This window comes from Hemiscyllium ocellatum, chromosome 3 (assembly GCF_020745735.1).
Source record: "Hemiscyllium ocellatum isolate sHemOce1 chromosome 3, sHemOce1.pat.X.cur, whole genome shotgun sequence".
Lineage (NCBI taxonomy): Eukaryota > Metazoa > Chordata > Chondrichthyes > Orectolobiformes > Hemiscylliidae > Hemiscyllium > Hemiscyllium ocellatum.
Window position 1 is genome coordinate 142,956,842 of NC_083403.1, and position 23,110 is coordinate 142,979,951.

General features: G+C 44.7%; 1 protein-coding gene across 10 annotated transcripts in view; it reads right to left on the reverse strand.

Annotated features, from left to right (window-relative positions):
• Positions 1-23,110, reverse strand: part of dnmt3ab (DNA (cytosine-5-)-methyltransferase 3 alpha b) — a 608,585-nt gene that overhangs the window by 175,996 nt on the left and 409,479 nt on the right. For all 10 annotated transcript variants that reach the window (XM_060854172.1, XM_060854193.1, XM_060854182.1 and 7 more), the window contains one exon: positions 10,181-10,390. In XM_060854172.1, the coding sequence (XP_060710155.1) occupies positions 10,181-10,390 (210 nt within the window). The remainder of the gene's footprint in view (positions 1-10,180; positions 10,391-23,110) is intronic.

The following is a 23,110-nucleotide window of genomic DNA, read 5'->3' on the forward strand; positions in this document are numbered from 1 at the left end:
AAAAATCTAGCAAAGCTTCTAGGTAAATATTATGCTGATTGCTACCCCTCAATACATCACGAACAAAAGCTGCTGGCATCATTCATAAGTGTTGTGCAAAAAATAAAGTTGACATCGGGAACACGTGTGCAACAAGGATCTCTTGCTCCACCCACCCCACCCCCACATACACACACACACACCAGCAACAGCAGTTAGCCATGGAAGTCAATGCTAGAAGTTTAACCCCAAGAATCTGATTGCAGTTCCACAGGATGTTTAATGTTATCATCTGGTCAAGGTTAATGAACACATTTCAAATAACATATCCTGCCAACAGCACCATTAGGCTCATCCATTGCTCAAATCACCATATTGTCAATATTCAACTAATTTTTCTGACTCATATCTAGTATTTTTGGCATTCATCTCACCCTAACTCACACTGTGTCAAGTCTCTCAGCCACATGTCGCTTGTACACCTTATTCAATCATGACCAGTGAGATAGACTGAACTATACTTATGATAACCCACAATGGAGCACATTACTGAAGGTAGCAGGAACTGGCGAGGGCTAACTGTTCCTGCCATACAGGAGAGAGTGCTGCTCATTCTCCTGGAGTTGAGAGGTAGTGCTCGCTATCTAGGCTGAATCTACTGATGATGATGAGGTCTCTTCCTACCTCATGAGGCATGGTGACCCTCAGGTTAAATCACCACTCGTCATCTCTCTAAGGAGAGAGCAGACTTATGATCTGGTAAGAACACAGCGGCTTGAATCATTCTTCTTCCATCCTTCTTCTCCTTTATAGTCTAGGTAGGCATGAACTCCATTCCATGTCCATGCCATTTTCCTGCACCACAATCCTACCAAATTGGCTTTTGTTCTCACCCCCCATCCCCTCCCCCACCAAACAGATACCAGCCAGATTATAATAAAAAGACCAAGAAGACAGTGAAGATGACCAATAGTTACACTGCTTGACATTGTTACTGCTCCAAAGTTTACACTGAGCATATCTTAGTGGATAGTACAGCAACAAGATTTTCAGATGGTGAGACATTGGGCACAACGCATTGCACCAGAACAAATGTCAAAGACAGTACAAATGCTATCTTGCTGGAGAGTGAGAACTCAGATGAGGAGTTTAATGGGTTAGGCTACAGAAGACAGCCAATAGAAGAGGAAATCTGAAATAAGGACAGAAGAGACTGGAATCAATCGAAAGGGTCACAGTCCTGAAATGTTAACTGTTTTCCTTCCAAAGCTGTTACAGGATCTGCTGAGGATTTCCTGGTTTTACTACAAAGTAAGGCTTGTGAGCACAGACAGTGAAATACTTGATGCATGAAGAAGTCTATCAGAAAGCTCTGTTCAATATCAAGGAGCATGGAAGATTCTGGTCGCAACTTAGCGCAGAGTTTTGTGCAGAGACTGCAGTCAGCCATCGTTTTCAGTATGGACATGGCAGTCAATTCCATCAGAACACCTTACCGAATGCAACACTGGACAGTCAATGACTCAGCTTCTGTTGCAGAACAAAAACTTCCACAGTAAGTCTCAGTATGCCAGTGACCCTCTGAAACCACAAGCAAGAACCAATGAGTCTTTTTCTAAGTGGCAGGCAGTGACTAATGGGATACTGCAAGGATTGGTGTTTCGGTCCCACTATTCATGATATATATAAATGACCGGAAAGTGGGAATTAAATGCAACATTTCCTAGTTTGCTGATGACAAAGAATTATGATTTGTGATGAGTATGCAAGGAAGTTTCAAGGTGATGAAGACAAGCTGAGTGAATGGACAAATACATGGCAGATGTAGTACAATGTGAAGTTATACACTTCGGTGCCAACAACAGGAGAGTATTATGCAAATGTGAAATGCTGAAAAATGGTACACCAGCCAATGAAAATAGACAGTTAGGTTCAGCAAGCAATTAGAAAAGCCTTCATTGCAAGAACATTTGAGCTCAGAAGTAACTGTCTTACTCCATTTATATAGGGCCATGGTGTGCAGGTTTGGTCTAAGAAAGGATACCATACCAGAAGCACTGTTTGCAGTTTTGATCTCCCTGTAGAAGAAAGGATATACTTGCTATTGAGGGAGTACAGAGAAGGTTCATGAGACTGACGTGGGAATACCAGGACTTTCCAATAAGGAAAGATCAGGTCTACTGACCCTGTATTTAGTAGAGTTTAGAAGGATGAGGGGGATGTGGTTGAAACATGAACTCTAACAGGCATGGACAGACCAGATGCAGAGAGGATATTTTCCCTGTTTTGGGAGTCTACATTGAAGGCTCAGAGTCTTTGGATATGAGGTGGGCCATTTAGAGCTGAGTAGGAAAAACTTCCTTTACTCGGACAGGATAGTGAATCAGTGGAATTCTCTACCACAGAGGGCTGTGAAGGCCAAATTAGTGAATATATTCAAGAAAGTAAGATCAAACTAGGTCGTATCTTCCCGAGGTTAGTAAAGCCCTTTCTGTAAAGTGATGTCCAAAACCTACTTCAACGAGTTTTCTAATTTTGTATAAATATATGCCCTCACTACTTTTTTCAAGACCTCATTTATGAAAATGCTTCTGAACTTTCTATGGCTTTACCTACTTGTAACCAGGATTTCAGGGGACATGTCGTTAACCTCTACATCTTTGCACATCAATACGTTTTTGGATTTCTCCATTGGTCATACACTCCCTCTTAGAGTCATACAGTTACACAACACAGAAGCAGACTCTTCAGTCCAATTCATCTGCGCTGACCAGATATCCTAAACTGATCTATTCCCATTTGCCAGAATTTAAACCATATCCCTCTAAACTCTTCCTATTCATATACTCATCCAAATGCCTTTTAAATATTGAATCTGTACCAACCTCCACCATGTCCTCTGGCAGTTTGTTCCATATACACCATCCTCTATGTGAAAAAGTTGCCCCTCAGATCCCTTTTAAATTTTTCCCCTCTCATCAGAAACTTATGCCTGCTTGTTTTGGACATATCCACAAAAATGAAACTGAGCTAATTAACCATCGCCCATTCTGCCCAAATCAAATTACAATGTTGTGCTGTTTTGTTTATAGTATATCTCTTTTTATTCTTCCTTTCTCTCTTGCTATTTCAAAACTTGCTATAAATTCTGTGTCTTACAATTGTGTCCTCCATAACCACCTGATGAAGGAGCGTCGCTCCAAAAGCTAGTGCTTCCAATTAAACCTGTTGGACTATAACCTAGTGTTGTGTGATTTGTAACTTTGTGCATCTCCAAATCACGATATTCACCATGTTATTGCAAGTGAAACCAGAGAAGAAATAACCTGGATAGATGCTACCACAATATCAGCTGCATGTCAAGTAGTGCCAAATGGTTTAACTGTTCACAGGTGAAACATTCCTTTTCAGTATTGCTTACAATTCTAGAGTTGTTAATTTTCACAAGGCAGTGAGTACATCGTGTAAACATCTATTGTGTACTGCAAGAGGGAGCATAGTAAGTAATAATTAACTAGTCATTACAGAATAGGTCATTTGACAGCTCAACACATCTGGCAGGAGAAAATAAAGTATTAATTTCTATTCACAAATGCTCTTACCATAAATCTAACCATTTAAGGTGATACTGTCCTAAATCTCAAGAGAAATATATTCCCTGGTTGATTCTCACAATTTATGAAAAATAAGTATGAGAACATTGTTTCTTTTTAAAAATTATTTGCTCCTTTTCCAGGTCAAACTGTTGGTTGTAATGGAAGATACCTTACTCTCAATCACCAATGCTGTTTTTTTTCTATACAGATTGTCCCACGAAGAACACAGTGGAAAAATCTTTTGATTGTTTTTCCATGGTCACACTCCAATGCTTTGGCTTCTGATCAATGGCAACTTCAGCCCCAGTGACTGAGATTAACTAACTAGCAGAACGTGGGGATAAAAACTGTGTCTCACCACTCAGTGGTAGGCACTGACATTTCAAAAAAATCAGCAACACATATAAAATCGTGCTTCCCAATGTTACCTGATTTTAACACCCAGCCACCTGCAAAACAATGATACACCTGTACAAAATTCAGTTTAAAAGATCAAATATAATGCATCAACATTTAGTTGAAATGTATTTTTAGTAGCACTTCGTAAAATGCAAAAATGTTATGTACTCATCCCAATTTTTAACAATCAATCCATATTCGCCAATTAAAGAAGATAAGCGAAGGCCCACACCAAACAGTCTAAGATTCAAAAATCAAACCTATTCACACCTTTACCACAGGCAAAAATTAGCAGTCTCTTTCCCTACTCCCACATTAACACACGCTTCCCCTCCCTCCCCCCGTCAACACTATTTGTACACACCCTCTCTATCCATCAACAGTATTTAACCCCCTCTCCAAATCAACAGTATCTAACAGCCCGCTCTGTCCACATTAATAGAATCTAACCCCCTGTCCCCACTATTATCTCACCCCCCTGTCCCCATTAACAGTATCTATCCCCCTCCAACGTCCCCATTAACATTATCTAACCCCCTCCCCATCCCCATTAACAGTATCTAACCCCCACTCCCCGTCCCCATTAACAGTATCTAACATCCCCTCACTGTCCCCATTAACAGTATCTCCCCCCACCACCGTCCCCATTAACAGTATCTAACCCCCCATTAACAGTAATAACCCCTCTCCATCGTCCCCATTAACAGTATCTAACCCCCCGCCCCCATTAACAGTATCTCACCCCTCCCCCGTCCCCATTAACAGTAATAACCCTTCCTTGTCGTCCCCATTAACAGTATCCAAACCCCCATCCCCATTAACAGTAACTCCCCCTCCACATTAACAGTATTTCCCCTCTCCCCCATCCCCATTAACAGTATCTCCCCCCTCCCCGTCCCCATTAACAGTATCTATAGTATCTAACCCCACTGTCCCCAGTAACAGTATCTAACCCCCTGTCCCCATTCACAGTATTGCACCCCTCCCTCGTCCCCATTAACAGTATCTAACCTCCCCTCCCTGTCCCCATTAACACTATCTATAGTATCTAACCCCACTGTCCCCTCCCCATCCCCATTATCAGTATCTCACCCCTCCTCCGTTCCCATTAACAGTATCTCCCCCCTCCGCCGTCCCCATTAACAGTATCTCCCCCTCCGCCGTCCCCATTAACAGTATCTCCCCCTCCCCGTCCCCATTAACAGTATCTAACACACCCGTCCCCATTAACAGTATCTAACCTCTCCTCCCCGTCCCCATTAACAGTATATAACCCCCCCTCCCCCATCACCATTAACAGTATCTAACACCCCCGTCCCTATTAACAGTATCTAACCTCACCGTCCCCAGTAACAGTATCATTCTCCCCGTCCCCATTAACAGTATCTCACCCCTCCTCCATCCCCATTAACAGTATCTCACCCCTCCTCCATCCCCATTAACAGTATCTCACCCCTCCTCCATCCCCATTAACAGTATCTCACCCCTCCTCCATCCCCATTAACAGTATCTAACCACCCCCCCATTCCCATTAACAGTATATAACCTCCCCTCCCCATCCCCATCCCAATTAACAGTATCTAACACAACCCCGTCCCCATTAACAGTATCTAACCCCCGCCGGCACCATTAACAGTACCTCCCCCTCCCCCACATGCCGATTCACAGTATCTCCCTCCTCCCCCCGTCCCCATTAACAGTATTGCACCCCTCCTCCGTCCCCATTAACAGTATCTCCCCCCTCCCCGTCCCCATTAACAGTATCTCCCCCCTCCCCATTAACAGTATCTCCCCCATCCCCATTAACAGTAACTCCCCCCTCCACATTAACAGTATTTCCACTCTCCCCCATCCCCATTAACAGTTTCCCCCATCCCCATTAACAGTATCTAATAGTATCTAACACCCCTGTCCCCATTAACAATACCTCTCCCCTCCCCGTCCCCATTAACAGTATCTCCCCCCTCCCCGTCCCCATTAACAGTATCTCACCCCTCCTGCGTCGCCATTAACAGTATCCACCCCCCTCCCCATCCCCATTAACAGTATCTCCCCACTCCCCCATGAACAGTTTCTAACTCCCTCCCCGTCCCCATTAACAGTATCCACACCCAGTCCCCATTTACAGTATCTCCCCTCACCCTGGTGCCAATTAACAGTATCTGCCCCCACCCCGCCCCCATTAACAGTATCTCTCCCACGCCCCCGTCCCCATTAACAGTATTTCTCCCCCCAGTCCCAATTAACAGTATCTCCCCCCTCCCGTGTCCCCATGAATAGTATTTCTCCACCAGGTCCCCATTAACAGTATATCCCCCCGCCCCCGTCCTCATGAACAGTATCCCCCACTTCCCCTGTCCCCATTAACAATATTTCTCCCTCTGTCCCCATTAACAGTATCTCACCCTCCCCCCGTCCCCATTAACAGTATCTCCCCCTCACCCCGACCCCATTAACAGTATCTCCCTCTGTCCCCATTAACAGTATCTCTCCCCGCCCCCGTCCTCATGAACAGTATCTCCCCCCTCCCCCATCCCCTTTAACAGTATCTCCCCCCTCCCCCATCCCCTTTAACAGTATCTCCCCCCTCCCCCTGTCCCCATTAACAGTATCTCCCCCCGCCCCCGTCCACATAAACAGTATCTCCCACCGTCTCCTTTAACAGTATCTCCCACCTTCCCCTTCCCCATTAACAGTATCTCCCCCCGCCCCTGTCCCCATTAACAGTATCTCCCCCTCCCCCGTCCCCATTAACAGTATCTCCCCCCGCCCCCGTCCTCATGAACAGTATCTCCCCCCTCCCCATCCCCATTAACAGTATCTCACCCTCCCCCCGTCCCCATTAACAGTATCTCCCCCTCACCCCGACCCCATTAACAGTATCTCCCTCTGTCCCCATTAACAGTATCATTCCCCTCCCCCCGTCCCCATTAACAGTATCTCCCCCTCCCCCGTCCCCATTAACAGCATCTCCCCTCGTCCCCATTTACAGTATCTCCCCTCACCCTGGTGCCAATTAACAGTATCTAAGCCCCTGTCCCCATTAACAGAATCTCCCCCCTCCCCAATAGCAGTATCTCCCCCGTCCCCCATCCCCATAAAAAGTATCTCCCCCCCCTCCCCATGAACAGTATCAGCCCCCACCCCCGCCCCCATTAACAGTATCTTCCCCCGTCGCCATTAATAGTATTTCTCCCCCCGTCCCCATTAACAATATCCCCCCTCCCCCATCCCCATTAACAATATCCCCCCTCCCCCATCCCCATTAACAGTATCTCTCCCCTCCCCCCGTCCCCATTAACAATATCCCCCCTCCCCCATCCCCATTAACAGTATCTCTCCCCTCCCCCCATCCCCATTAACAGTATCTCCCCCACTCCCCAACGCCATTAACAGTATCTCCCCCCGTCCCCATTAACAGTATCTCTCCCCTCCCCCATCCCCATTAACAGTATCTCTCCCCTCCCCCCATCCCCATTAACAGTATCTCCCCCACTCCCCAACGCCATTAACAGTATCTCCCCCCGTCCCCATTAACAGTATCTCTCCCCTCCCCCGTACCCATTAACACAATTTCTCCCCCCTCCCCGTCCCCATTAACAGTATCTCCCCCTCCCCCCGTCCCCATTAACATTATCTCCCCCACTCCCCAACGCCATTAACAGTATCTCCCCCCGTCCCCATTAACAGTATCTCCCCCCGGCCCCCTCCTCATTAACAGTATCTCCCCCCTCCCCCGACCCCATTAACAGTATCTCCCCCATCTCCCGTCACCATTAACAGTATCTCCCCCCTCCCCATTAACAGTATCTCCCCCATCTCCCGTCACCATTAACAGTATCTCCCCCCTCCCCGTTAACAGTATCTCCCCCCTCCCCCAACCCCATTTACAGTATCTCCCCCCTCGCCCCCTCCTCATTAACAGTACCTCCCCCCTCCCCCGTCCCCATTAACAGTATCCCCCCCGACCCCATTAACAGTATCTCCCCCCTCCCCGTCCCCATTAACAGTATCTACCCCCCTCCCCCGTCCCCATTAACAGTACCTCCCCCCTCCCCCGTCCCCATTAACAGTACCTCCCCCCTCCCCCGTCCCCATTAACAGTATCCCCCCCGTCCCCATTAACAGTATGTCCCCCCCTCCCCCCGTCCCCATTAACAGTACCTCCCCCCTCCCCGTCCCCATTAACAGTATCCCCCCCGTCCCCATTAACAGTATCTCCCCCCCGTCCCCATTAACAGTACCTCCCCCCTCCCCCGTCCCCATTAACAGTATCTCCCCCCTCCCCTGTCCCCATTAACAGTATCTCCCCCCTCCCCGTCCCCATTAACAGTACCTCCCTCCTCCCCGTCCCCATTAACAGTATCTCCCCCCTCCCCCGTCGCCATTAACAGTATCCCCCCGTCCCCATTAACAGTACCTCCCCCCCTCCCCGTCCCCATTAACAGTATCTCCCTCCTCCTCGTCCCCACAAACAATATCTCCCCCTGTCCCCATAAACAGTACCTCGCCCCTCCCCCTCCCCCCTCTCCATTAACAGTATCTCCCCCCTCCCCGTCCCCATTAACAGTATCTCCCCCCTCCCCCGCCCCCATTAACAGTACCTCCCCCCCTCCCCGTCCCCATTAACAGTACCTATCCCCTCCCCCGTTCCCATTAACAGTACCTCCCCCCCTACCCGTCCCCATTAACAGTACCTCCCCCCTCCCCCGTCCCCATTAACAGTATCTCCCCCCCATCCCCATTAACAGTATCTCCCTCCTCCTCGTCCCCATGAACAATATCTCCCCCCGTCCCCATTAACAGTATCTCCCTCCTCCTCGTCCCCATGAACAATATCTCCCCCCTCCCCATTAACAGTATCCCCCCCGTCCCCATTAACAGTACCTCCCCCCCTACCCGTCCCCATTAACAGTACCTCCCCTCTCCCCCGTCCCCATTAACAGTATCCCCCCGTCCCCATTAACAGTATCTCCCTCCTCCTCGTCCCCATGAACAATATCTCCCCCCTCCCCATTAACAGTATCCCCCCCGTCCCCATTAACAGTATCTCCCCCTTCCCCGTCCCCATTAACAGTACCTCCCCCCTCCCCCGTCCCCATTAACAGTATCCCCCCCGTCCCCATTAACAGTATCTCCCCCCTCCCCGTCGCCATTAACAGTATCTCCCCCCCTCCCCCGTCCCCATTAACAGTACCTCCCCCCTCCCCCGTCCCCATTAACAGTATCTCCCCCCCTCCCCCGTCCCCATTAACAGTATCTCCCCCACTCCCCCGTCCCCATTAACAGTATCTCCCCCCGTCCCCATTAACAGTATCTCCCCCGGGGTCTCCATGTTTGTCTCCCTCACTCTTTCACCGAGTTCACTGCCGCCCGGTTCCAACACAAACACAAACAAACAAACAAACATAAACCATCCATCCGCCGGTAAAGTATAACCCGGGGGTGGGGTGGTGGGGGGCACGTGCCGGCTTCTCCGCGCGCTCGGGGACAGTCTGGGCCCGAGCCCGGCTCCGGAGTCTGAGGGCAATTGCCAGCACCGCCGCCATGTTCACACACAGGGAGGGGGAGGGGCTCTCCCACTCCTAATCCCACTCTCAATCCCACTCCCAATCCCACTCCCAATCCCAGTCCCACTCCCAGTCCCACTCCAGTCCTACTCCCAATCCCAGTCCTACTCCCAATCCCAGTCCCACTCCCAGTCCCAATCCCAGTCCCACTCCTAGTCCCAATCCCAATCCAATCCCACTCCCAATCCAGTCCCACTCCAATCTCAATCCCAGTCCCATTCACCTCCCAATCCAATCCCACTCCTAGTCCCATTCCAGTCCCAATCTAAATCTCAATCCCAGTCCCATTCCAGTGCCAAGCCAATCCCAGTCCCAGTCCAGTTCCAGTCTAAATCTCAATCGCATTCCCATTCCAGTGCCAACCAATCCCAGTCCCATTCCAGTCCCAATCTAATCCCATTCCCAGTCTCAATCCCAGTCCCAATCCAGTGCCAAGCCAATCCCAGTCCCAGTCCCATGCCATTCCCAATCTCAATCCAGTCCCAGTCCCAAACCGGTCCCAGTGTAAATCTCCATCCCAATCACAATCCCAGTTAGTATTACTCCATGAACCATGCAGGACATGGTGATTGATCAGAGATGATATAGAACGAGTTGGTCAATATCCAGCCGAGGATGAAACAAACATCCACTTACTTCATACTCTGCTTCCTCATCGATGAGTTTGGACACAGTTTTCTCAGCGGTTTCATTTGTGATGACTGTCGGTTCTGGACTTGCTGAAATGCTGGAAGGTGTTGGATCAGAGGACTGCTGTGAAATGATTGTGCTTGTTTCTTTCTCCTTCTGAGCTGGGCTCTCTCCCTGGGCATTCATCACAGCCACAAGTTTTGCCCTTTTCTCAGCCTGTGGATAGCAAAGGAATGGGACAAGGGGGAAGGGAGGACACATCTTAAAATAGGCTCGAAATACTTGAGGTTTTCAACAAATATCTGTACCATCTCTGAATAAATATACTTTATATTTCCTATTCTTTTAAAATTTCGTACTTTCTAACGTAGTTCCTTTGTGAAATATTAAGACAACTTTCATGTAAAGCTTTTACCAAGTAAATTAGTTTGCTAAAAATATTAACTCTGATAATAAAAACATAAAAGAATTGCAGTTGCTGTAAATCAAACAAAATAGCGATTGTTGGAAAAGCTCTGCACGTATGGAAAGAAATCACAGTTAACATTTTGTGTCAGAACACCATTCTGAGGAAGAGTCGCCCGATCTGAAGCATTAACTCTGATTTCTCTCTACTCTTGCTGCCAGACCTGCTGAGCTTTTCCAGCAATCTCTATTTTTGTTAACTCTGATAGTATTTGTTCATTATGTAAAACTCAGTTTTCTGAAAACTGAGACATGATTTTGAGTAAAGCATTTCCTGTGTATTTACAAATTCATTGAATTTAATGATGTATTTGCAAGATGCAAGAGGTCAATCAGTTATGCCACACCGATGACGAAAACCACTGTCAGATGCCTACAGACGACCAAAGGTCAAGTTAGTCTCATGTGTAGAAAGATGCAAGTCGGCCAAACAACTCCAGGACATGAGATTATTGTGTATTTCCAGGTGGAAAGTTATATAGAGTATGGGAAAACTCTGTGACTATGGAATTTGTATACACTCATGTCAGTGAACACTGTACCAGATATGGTTCTGGATTTACGGTCCCCATCAAGGTGGGAGTTAAAAACCCTTTCATCAGGGCAGCCTGCCAGTACATCCTGCCCTGGGGCTGTTGTTAAGGCGGGAAGAGCACAGGCTAACCTGCCTGCACTGTGGCAGCTCTGAGTAAGGTCAAGAAAAGGAGGCTGACGGCGATGTTCCAGTGACTCTCCAAATTCCTGGCAGATGTAAAGGCTGTCCTTTCTTGCAGGATTTGCTTTCTATAAGGGCTACCTCCACTGCTTCACTATACCCCAAGATTATTTTGAATTTCAATTTGAAAAGAGTTGGAGAGTCCCCAAGTACCCACTCTCTTACTTACCTTACTTTGTGACCTGCTGCTTTTTTCACAGAGTTTTCTGATTTTCCTTCCAGCTTCAAGAGCTCAAACATTAATTGGACAGTAAAGCAGTCGCCACGGATGGGATATGAAACTCTCTGCCCGGTGAAAATCAGAATGAGGGACTGCACCTCTCCTGGATATTGTTTCCACATGTTGAATCTGTCATGACCTTAGTTCCCCAGCTTATCTTAAGGGTATGCATTGCCTATAATGCAAATGAGGTGGACATTCAACTCTGGGGCTAGATTCAACTTTAGCCCAGCTCTGTGAGATTCAATACAGGAGACAGAAACATTGTGGTAATGTCACTAGACTGGAAATTCAGACACCAAAATTGGTGCTCTGGGGATAGCAATTCAGCAGCTGGCGGAAAATGAAAATAATAAATCATTCCAATAAATGAATCTGGAATTGGAAGGAGGCTCAGTAATGTGACGATGAAATATCTGTCCTGAAAACAACAAATACTGGAGATTACAGCATGTCAGACAGCATCCATGGAGAGATAACAAGGCAACGTTTTGAGTCGAGATGACTCTTCATCAAAGGTCTCTCGATGGACACCATCTAACCCACTCCGATCCAAATTTATTGATATCAACCATTGATAATATTAATTGACAAAATTTATGGTAGACTTTCTACCAGCCTATACCTTTGGGTTTCCATAAACATTCTCTTCCTTGTGTTTCAGCGCTAACACCCACAGCCACAATAACTAAAAAAATAACAATACACTCGGGGCAGCACGGTGGCACAGTGGTTAGTACTGCTGCCTCACAGCGCCAGAGACCTGGGTTCAATTCCCGACTCAGGCAATTGACTGTGTGGAGTTTGCACATTCTCCCTGTGTCTGCGTGGGTTTCCTCCGGGTGCTCCGGTTTCCTCCCACAGTCCAAAGATGTGCGGGTCAGGTGAATTGGCCATGCTAAATTGCCCGTAGTGTTAGGTAAAAGGGGTAAATGTAGGGGAATGGGTGGGTTGCGCTTCGGCGGGTCGGTGTGGACTTGTTGGGCCGAAGGGCCTGTTTCCACACTGTAACTAATCTAAACATGGCAAAAGGAATGTCATGTTGGAAAGGAGTGTGGAGTCTAGGGCAGGATGAGGATTTTAAGTCAACTGAAGAACTAGAGATATCCACAAGGCATTTTTTGAAATCAGTTTGCTCAAATGGCTACTAAATACTGTAATTACACAAAATATTCAGCAAATGTGGAAATGAATGTAAAGCCTAAATGGAACCTTACTGAGAAAGAGATAATTTTTAAAAAATTAAACTATATTTACAGTCTACACAGTGTGCTGAAGTGAATTATTAATTTGTTTTTCTTCAAAGTAAAGTATTACAATGAAGAATACCATACACACCCGATTCACGGAACACACGAAATTCCCTCAATTATTATTTGGGACACAATATGCTTGAAAGGTAAAACAGCCGCAGGAAAATGGATCATTCCTGTAATTACTAGATGTGTACATGTATAAAGGAGGCTAGTGGAATAACATTGCAATTTATTTATTTTTCAGGAGTGTTTCATTATTCTGGCTTTGCATAGGGCATCTTTTTTTGATGAGTATGCTTCACTCGATCCAAATTTTCATGTAAACTGGTCACAAAGCCACAGTCAAACCACTAATAGCCTTGTTACCCTGATTCCCACGTAAGAACATTTTTCAATTTTCAGTTTATTTCTTGCCTTTAGGCACTGCCTCAGATTAGATTAAGGTTTATCAGTACTGCCTCACCTCACATTCTCACATCTATACTTTCTGTCATCCCACTCTATACTCTAACATATTCCAGCTTAGATCAGTTCAGTTGCAAATAACCAGGAATCAAAAGTGAAATGTTCGGGATCATTATGACTTGAATTCGCTTAAATCAGCCTCAGAAAAAGAAAATTGCAACATTTTATGATGTAACAATATGAGAAGTATTATTCTTTAATTGGGTGTTAATCTCTGAAAATGAGGCCACACTTGATCTCATTAATGTGTACTAACGATTATTAAATTAGGCCAATGAGATAGTGATCACAAAGTAGATATTTGCGTAATATAAGGCATCCTATTAAGAAGGAACACTATTAAATAATGTTGTGGGCCGACTGCCTGCCCCTCTTCCCTGGTTACGTTAGGGCCCGGGTGTCCTTGGAGAAGGAGCACGCGGTGTCCACCAACACCCTGGAGTTGTTCAGGGAGGGTTGGGCGCCGCAGGGAGTGGAGTGCATCATTTCCCCCTCCAACTCTATTTTGATTTAGTCCCTGTCCTCCCCTTCACTGTTTGATCACACAGCATTGCCCTTTGATGTGAAGGGCACTGCTTGTCACTGGCCACTCGGGTGTTTTCCTATCTTCCTGGTGGTGGAAATTGAATAAAGATTCGTACCCCTTGTGTCTCTCACTGTGTCTCACACCTGCACACACACACCATGGGTGCTGGGGAAAAAAAATAATAAGCACTACCGCAGTTAGGCGGTAGTGTGGGGAAAAAAAAAGAAAAAAATAAACAGGAGGGCCCTTTTTGATTTAAAAAAAAATTAAATAATGTTGTGGGCTCTTGTGGAACAGTGGTCATTACCAGACCCCGGATCAGGAGGTCTGGTTTCATGATCCACCTGTTCCAGAGGTGTGTAATAGCATCTCTGAACAGATTGATTAGATAAATAGGTTAAATTAAAAAAAAACTTAATATAAATAATGTTGTGGGCTCTTATGTAACAGTCGTCATGTACCTACCTCCTAAACCACTATGCCTGGGTTCCTATCCTACCTGCTCCAAAGGGGTGTCATAACATCCTTGAACTGGGTGATGAGAAAATATTAAATAATGTTGAGAGAAATAGCTGAGGATTGACTGCACAACGTTTATTGGAAACTTCTGAGCAATTCAAAAAGCAAAGTTCATAGGATTGAGAGAATTCTAAATGAAACAAAATTATTTGGAATAGCAATTTTCTTTGAATGTAATTTAAAGTTTCGGTTTTAAAAGGGAGGTCTGTCAGGTAGATATTTCAATTTTACCTTTAACCTTCATGTCATTAACCTTTAACCTTCATGTCATTAAGGAAAACTTATCCATTACTGCAAAAAGCTGCTTGGCTTGTTTAGAGTGTGGTGCTGGAAAAGCACAGCAGGTCAGGCAGCATCCGAGGAGCAGGAAAATCGACGTTTCATCAGGTTTTGCCCGAAATGTTGATTTTCCTGCTCCTTGGATGCTGCCTGACCTGCTGCGCTTTTCCAGCACCATTCTAATCTTGACTGAAATCTCCAGCATCTGCAGTACCCACTACTGTCTGCTTGGCTTGTTGTCTGTTCCTATCGCTTTTTGTTTGAAACTATACACTAAAATTTTAGGTCATCATACTTTGTTACTCACTTCTCATGTTGATCGACAGAGTGTGTCTCTTATAGAACAGAGAACATTACAGTACAGTACAGGCCCTTCGGCCCTCGATGTTGCGCCGACTTGTCACACCAATCTGAAGCCCATCTAACCTACACTGTTCCATATAGTCCATATGCTTGTCCAATGACGACTTAAATGTACTTAAAGTTGGCGAATCTACTACCGTTGCAGGCAAAGCATTCCATACCCTTACTACTCTCTGAGTAAAGAAACTACCTCTGACATCTGTCCTATATCCATCACCCCTCAATTTAAAGCTATGTCCCCTCGTGCTCGCCGTCCCCATACTTGGAAAAAGGCTCTCCCTGTTCACCCTATCTAACCCTCTGATTATCTTACATTTTAGTTTTCACATTGTATTGTGAAAGGAACATTGAAAAATTCAATGTTGGTAATTCAACAGACGTTGGCAGTGTTGTTCGAAGAGAAATATTTTTGTGGGCAATGGGTATTTTAATTCTTTATATTTGCTTATATAATTGTGTCATCAGCAGTTAGGTTTTGATTTAGTATTTCTCTGTCCAAAGTAATTATGACATCAGAAATACAATGATCTGTCATATAGCAGAGCAGTAGTGATTGCAAGGTTGGAGGTAGATTTCTGTCCTGTGAAAATGCTTAAATTGCTATGCAAATTACATTCATAGCATCCAAAATTCACTGCATGAAGCTATCTTTCAGATGAACCATACATATTCAAGGGTCACATGAAAAACACAGGAAAGTGGATGTAAGGCATGCTGTAGTAGCTATGATCCTATTGAATGGTGCAGCAGACTTGAGGGACCAAATGGCCTACACCTGTTCTATTTGTAATCATATTATATTAATACTTATAGCTAAAAATAATCTAGTATTGGATTGCAGAGCCATGGATGGAGTTAATGAGCAATATAAAATCATAGAATCCAAACAGTGTGGAAGTCAGCATTCGGTCCATCGTGTCCACGCCAACCCTCCAAGAGCATCCTACCTAGACCCATCCCCCTTTCCTGTAACCCTGTATATCCCATGGCTAACCCTCGACTGCACATCCCTGGAAACTATGGACAATTTAGCATGGCCAATCCACCGAACCTGCACATCTTTGGACTGTGGGAGGAAACCCACGCAAACATGGGGAGAATGTGCAAACTTCACACAGTCAGCTGCCTGAGGGTGGAATCGAACCCAGGTTCCTGAAGCTGTGAGGCAGCAGTACTAAAATGTTAAGGAACGGTGGAATTTTTAAAAGCTCTGAAATTTTGTTCTTAATGCTTTTTTGTACAGTTGATTGAATTATATCTATGCAATTAATTTCCTGGCAAAAATTACTCTTGCTGAATTTATCATAAGGAGTTATCCTGACTGGAATAAGGTAGGAACTGTAAAGATTAAGGGAATAAGCTCTGGTTAGGAAGGACATACTGGCACTGGAACGTGTCCAGTAGAGATTCATATGGATGATCCTTGAAATGGTTGGTCTAACATATGAGGAACGGCTGAGGATCCTAGGATTGTATTCATTGGAGTTTAGAAGATTAAGGGGAGACTTAATAGAAGCTTACAAGATAATACATGGCTTGGAAAGGGTGGACGCTAGGAAATTGTTTCCATTCGGTGAGGAGACTAGGACCCGTGGACACAGCCTTAAAATTAGAGGGGGTCAATTCAGAACAGAAATGCGGAGACATTTCTTCAGCCAAAGAGTGGTGGGCCTGTGGAATTCATTGCCACAGAGTGCAGTGGAGGCCGGGATGTTAAATGTCTTCAAGGCAGAGATTGATAGATTCTTGATGTCTCGAGGAATTGAGAGCTACGGGGAGAATGTGGGTAAGTGGAGTTGAAATGCCCATCAGCCATGATTGAATGGCGGAGTGGACTCGATGGGCCGAATGGCCTTACTTCCACTCCTATGTCTTATGGCCTTATGGTCTTATAAAGTTGAATCTTCACCATCTAAGCAGAATTTAGGCAGGGCAGATTACCCATCAATTGTAGAACCACCTAAGGTTCATATAAACTGACATTGTTTTCATCATGGTGATAGACACAATCTCCTATGAGGTGGTAAAAAGGACAAAAGACAAAAATAAATTGAGAACAAGGCAGCATGTGAAATTGGCAGTCCCGCTCATGGGGAGGATTAAGACCAACACCGATAGTTTGGGACAACTTCCTTGTTTTTTTTTAGAATTTCTATGGAATTTGATCAGGGCTAAATTCGATAGCTTTGCTCCCCATAATTGAGGAGAGATATAATTGTATTTGAGGCAGTTCAGGGGACATTCACTCAATTGATTCCAGAAGTGATGAGTTTGACTTATGAAGACAGATTTAGCATTTTCAGTCTTTATTCTCTAGAATTTAGAAGAGTGAGGGGAAATCTAATTGAGGTCCATAAAGTGCTAAAGGGATTGACAAAGTAGATGCAGGAAGGATGTTTCCTCCTATGGGGCAAGCTAGAATGAGGGGTCACAGTTTTAGGATAAAGGTGAGCACATCTAAAACAGAGATGAGGAGAACATAATTTCCACAAAAGATCATGATTCTGTGGAATTCACTACCCCAAAGTGTGGTGGATGCTGGAACATTGAATAAATTTAAGGAGGAGACTTTTCATTAGTAATGGGTTGAAAGATTATCGAGAGGGGCCGGGGTAAGGCTGACATGAGCCCAGCCATGATGATATTGAACGGTGCAGCAGTCTTGACGGGCTGAACAGTGCGATTTTTGAAATTTATAACTCAAATTGAGGTTCAGGTTGTAAGTTTGCATACTGAGCTGAAAGGCTTGTTTTCAGATGTTTCATCACCATGCTAGGTAACATCATCAGTGAGCCTCGGGTGAAGCATTGTGTTCTGTTCCACTTTCTATTTATGTGTCTTGGTCTCTTAAGGTGGATGATATCATTCTGGTTCTTTTTCAAAGGGAATGGTAAATGGGGTCCAAATCAATGTGTTTATCGATGGAGTTCCAGTTTGAATGCCAGGCCTCTAGGAATTCCCTTGCATGTCTTTGTCTTAGCATGTCCTAGGATGGATGTGTTATCCCAGTCAAAGTGGTGTCCCACAACTATGGGCACGTGGACAAAAAGGATTTCTTAGCATCATTACAATCAACCCTGTAAGGCTTTGGACTCACAGAAGAAGCCCAGCAGACCATCAGACAAACAGTTGCACAAACACTAAGCAGGAAGAAGGAAGAGCACATCCTCAGCACACAGGAAAGGAAAGCCCTCGAAGGACTCCGAAAAGACAGAAACATTGTAATCCTACCTGCAGACAAAAGGTGCATGACAGTCATCCTAAAAGAATACAGTGCATTGAAAAGACAAACTCACTGCTTGCAGATACTGACACTTGCCAATAGGTGGCGATAGACCCAACTCCATAACTAGAAAACTGTGTCACAGACACATTGAAGAAACTTCATAAATCAGGACAAATTCACCTGACAGATGTCCAAAACAAAAACCAGATGTATCCAACACATCCTGCTTCCACGGACTACCTGAAGTACAAAAATCAGACCTCCCCCTCAGACACATGTCCTCACTCCCTGACACACTGACATACAGACTAGCTAAGGAACTCCACTGAAAACTGGAACACCTCACTGACAACTCATGCTATTCTATTCACTCCACGCAAGAATTCCTGAACACCATCAAAGGATAAAAGAGGACCAAATAATGGTCTCCTTTGATGTAACAGCCCTATTCACATCAATTAACATCAGCCTGACCAAAGAGACACCGACCGCACCATTAGAGAAATCAAGGACACAAACGCCAGACAGCACCAACAAGGACAGCATCCTCAAGCTCGTAGACCTGTGCCTCACTACCCACTTCACCTTCAATGACAAGACCTACAAACAAATCAACAGAATACCCAGGGGATCACCAATATCAGGCTTCTTAGCAGACACAGTAATGTAGAGACTAAACAAACAGCCCTCCCCACTGTCCAACCCATATTTTGGGTCCGCTATGTGGATGACACCATTGTTATCACAAAGCGGAACAAATTAGAGGAAACTACAACATCATCAACAATATTCTCACTGACATGCAATTCACAAAAGAGGAAGAGAACAACAACAGGCTCCCCCTCCTCGATGTCACAGTGGAACGAACAGTTAATGGAGAACTTCAGACCAGTGTCTACAGGAAACCAACACACGCAGACCAGATACTTAACTACAGAAGCAATCATCCCAACACCCACAAACGGAGCTGCTTCAGGACGTTATTTAAACTGGCCACAACACACTGCAGCACCCAGGAACTACGAACAGTAGAAGAGAAACACCTGTACAGCATGTCCAAGAAGAATGGGTACCTGATAAACACAGTCCACCGATTCCTAAACAGCAAACCCAAACAAGCAGGCACAACATGTCCAGAATCTCTTGCCACATTACCATGCATCAAAGACATCTCTGAAATGAGTGCCAGACTACTCCGACCCCTTGGCATCATGGTAGCCCACAAACCTAACTGAAACACACTGAAACAGCTATTGATGAACCTAAAGGACCCAATACCAACAACCAGCAAAATGAATGTCATTTACAAAACCCCATACAAGGGCTGTAATACATTACATCGGACAGACAGGCAGAAAACTAGCCACCAGGATAGACAAACACCAACTAGTCACCAAAAGACATGACCCACTATCACTAGTATCCTTACATACAGACGGGGAAGGAGACCACTTCGACTGGGACAACACATCCATCCTAGGCCAGGCTCAACAAAGGCACACACTGGAATTCCTACAGGCTTGGCATTCAAACCAGAACTCCATCAATAATCACATCGCTTTGGACCCCATTTACCAACCTCTGAGAAAAAGAACTGGAAATGATATCATCCACCTTAACAGACCAAGACACATAAATAGCAAGCGGGACAGAACATCAGCACTTCATTGGGGGCTCACTGATGTTATCTGGCATGGTGATGAGACATCTGAAATAAACCTTCCAGCTCAGCGAGCAAACTTACAGCCTGGGCTGAAAAGTCTCCTCCAGCTCTTAGTTCTTACGTTTTTCTGGGTGGCACTGGTCATGGGTGTGAGAATGGCAACACGTGATTAATCCATACCTAATGACTGCCTTACAGGCAATATACCAGCTTCATGCTGCCTGTTTATGTCAATGATCCCTGTGTCTAGCCAGCACTAGCTGCACTGTTCATTGGGTGGATACATTGGCAGAAGGCCCAGCTTGCTCGCTACAGTTCAATCTATTCTTCACAGAGTAAAAGATAGTCTGCACCATTTAAAGTGAAGATGCAATGTGGTTGAAGCAGGTTCGTGTTCACGGTATAAAAGCCTGTGACCTGAGAAAGATTAAAAAATGGCCCAATGGGAGTCAGCAGGACTTTGCAGCAAAGAAAGAGGTGGGAAGAAACTGAGTATGTGGAAGGTGCAGAAACCATGTCCCCAGAGAAATTGAGGCAGGATGAATACTTAATAACTTTGAAGAACTAGTTTTGGTAAAATCCAGTCCAAATAATCGCTTGTACTATCAGTCACAAAGAAAGCAAATTATCAACAGTAACAAGAATTTTAATTTATGGAACAGTTCTGTGCGCATTTCTACTGTTTGCTAAAGACCAAATGAACTGACATGTAATACACAGATTTGCTGAACCTATACTTCAAACATCGAGCGTCTTACCAGCGGCAAATATTAAAAATTTAGAAAAGCAGACCACTGATATTCTTAGAGTGAACAGAAAATCTAACAAGGCCTACTAACTTCCCCTAAAGTCTAAAGAGAATATGGAAAAAATAATTCTGGAAACATATAACTCAATAATGAATCGAATTAAAACAGAACAAATATTCAGCAGGTCACTTTCAGTTATTGCAACATTATATTAGTATGTTTCAAATTACCCTGATACTGTCCTGTTACCCAGATGTCCTTATATAAGGTATGATTTGTCTGGTTTGATGTAAAACAGTATTTTTCACTGTATCTCAGTACATGTGATGATAATAAATCAAATCAAAGTCAAAACAATTTTCAGATGTTGTGCACTAACTACATGGTTAGTGTTTTATAATGGTGATGTAAAAGACTGCAACAGAAACTTTCCCACAATCATACTAAACTTTATTATTGAATGAAATATAATGATCGAGGTGGAATTCAATTGTGAGATCTTGCAACTACATATACACAAAAATTGAGTAACAAAATAATATTTAGCCACTAGGTGGAGGTAAAGTTACACGTATTGAAGGTTGAGCCAATTATAAAGTATTTTTGAAACTGTGCAATTTTTTTTAAAAAGGATGTATTGTGCTGATTATTGAAAGGGATTTTTAAAAATGTTATGTTTACTTATTTGAATAAAAGCAAAATACTTTGGATGTTGGAAATCTGAATTAAACACAGAGTGCTGGAGAAACTCAGCAGGTATGACAGAATCTGAAGAAGATTCATTCCAGAGTTGATGATGATTTAACTCTGTTTCTCTCTCATGTTGGGCCTGTAGAATTCCTGCAGCATTCTATGTGTCTGTTGAAGTTTACATATGCTGGCCCAGCACTCAAGGCATGTTTCCAGGTCTGCAGAGCAGTGGAATGGGGGTCTGTGGTGGTGGTGATGATGGTGGTGGGGATGGTGGTAGAGGTGGGGGTGGGTGAGGGTAGTGGTGGAGGTGGGGGTGGTGGTGGGGATGGTGGTGGAGGTGGGGGTGGTGGTGGAGGTGGGGGTGGTGGTGGTGGTGGGGATGGTGGTGGAGGTGCGGGTGGGTGGTTGGGGGTGCGTGCAGTGAGTTCGGGGGGGAAGAGGGAGAGAAAGACAGTGCCGGAGGTGATGTGGTGAGGAGTGGAGAAAATCAACTCAGAAAAGTGACCGCTGATGTAACCAACTCAAACATTCTACTGTTACTGTGTTTGTCCTCTCAATCCTCTGGTTATCTGGCATACAATGTACTGTGTTTTGAACCATGAGGCTCCTGATCACTTTCCTGATTGTTGGAGAAGGCATGGAATGGGGGATGAAGGAAGGCTGGGAGGATAAAACAATACATGTTCAAAATATGTCAAATCTGTAATCACTCAGCGTGCTTTGCTTTGTTGTGCGTTGATTTATTTCTTGAGAGCCAGATAGAATATTCCTGGAAGATTTATTGTTTTCACTCACAGTAACCACATAAATAATGCAAAAACACTGTCGTATAAAGAATGATTTTACATATTCAAGCAGGTAAGAATTCTTATGGTTCATGTGAAAAATAAAATTGTAAGTGCATCCATCTTCACCATTTCAACTGACACCATATGTACAAATTAAATCAAGCAGCTTACCATTTCCCCCAGCAAAGGAAATCTTTACTAAATTTCACTTATTGCTACAGAGAGTGGTCTGAGAAATGTTCATTAATGGTATGATATTTGGAAAGTGGTCATGGATTTAACAGCACAACACAGCTAAACTTCACCACCTCAGTAACATCCTTGGAAACAGTACTAAGGATTCGTGAACTAAAAGGCCATACTGAATCAACAGTGTGAACTTTCTGAGGATACAAGCTAAAGTAATGGCAGCAGCATGTAGAGAAAACTCTACATTGTGAGTGGCCAATCCTTTCCCAAACAGAGAATGCTTGGTGTCTTCAATGGAAGGTGGCAATGTGGAAAAGTAATCCACTCACTAACAAACACACCTTACCTTGAAATTTCCAAAATCTCCTGAAAGCCCATGAAAAAGATCTACCAATGACCCCATTTGTGCTGCCTTTGCTTTTTCTTTCTCTGATCTCTTTTCTCACCTCACGAGTTTTCTTTCCTCAATGCTGATATTGCTGAGTCATTACTGAGCTATATCTAACTGTGTGTCTAGCTCGTGAGAATCAGCGGTGTTCTGTGATAATGGCAATAACAGCAGAGCTGTGACCTGCCCTCACACCAGTTTTAAAACATTCACAGCAATGTCTCTGGATTGCATATATAAGTGGGAAGCTGAAAAGGTGTTGCTGGTTAAAGCACAGCAGGTTAGGCAGCATCCAAGGAACAGGAAATTCGATGTTTCGGGCCAGAGCCCTTCATCAGGAATGAGGAAAGTGTGTCCAGCAGGCTAAGATAAAAGGTAGGGAGGAGGGACTTGGGGGAGGGGCAATGGAGATGTGATAGGTGGAAGGAGGTC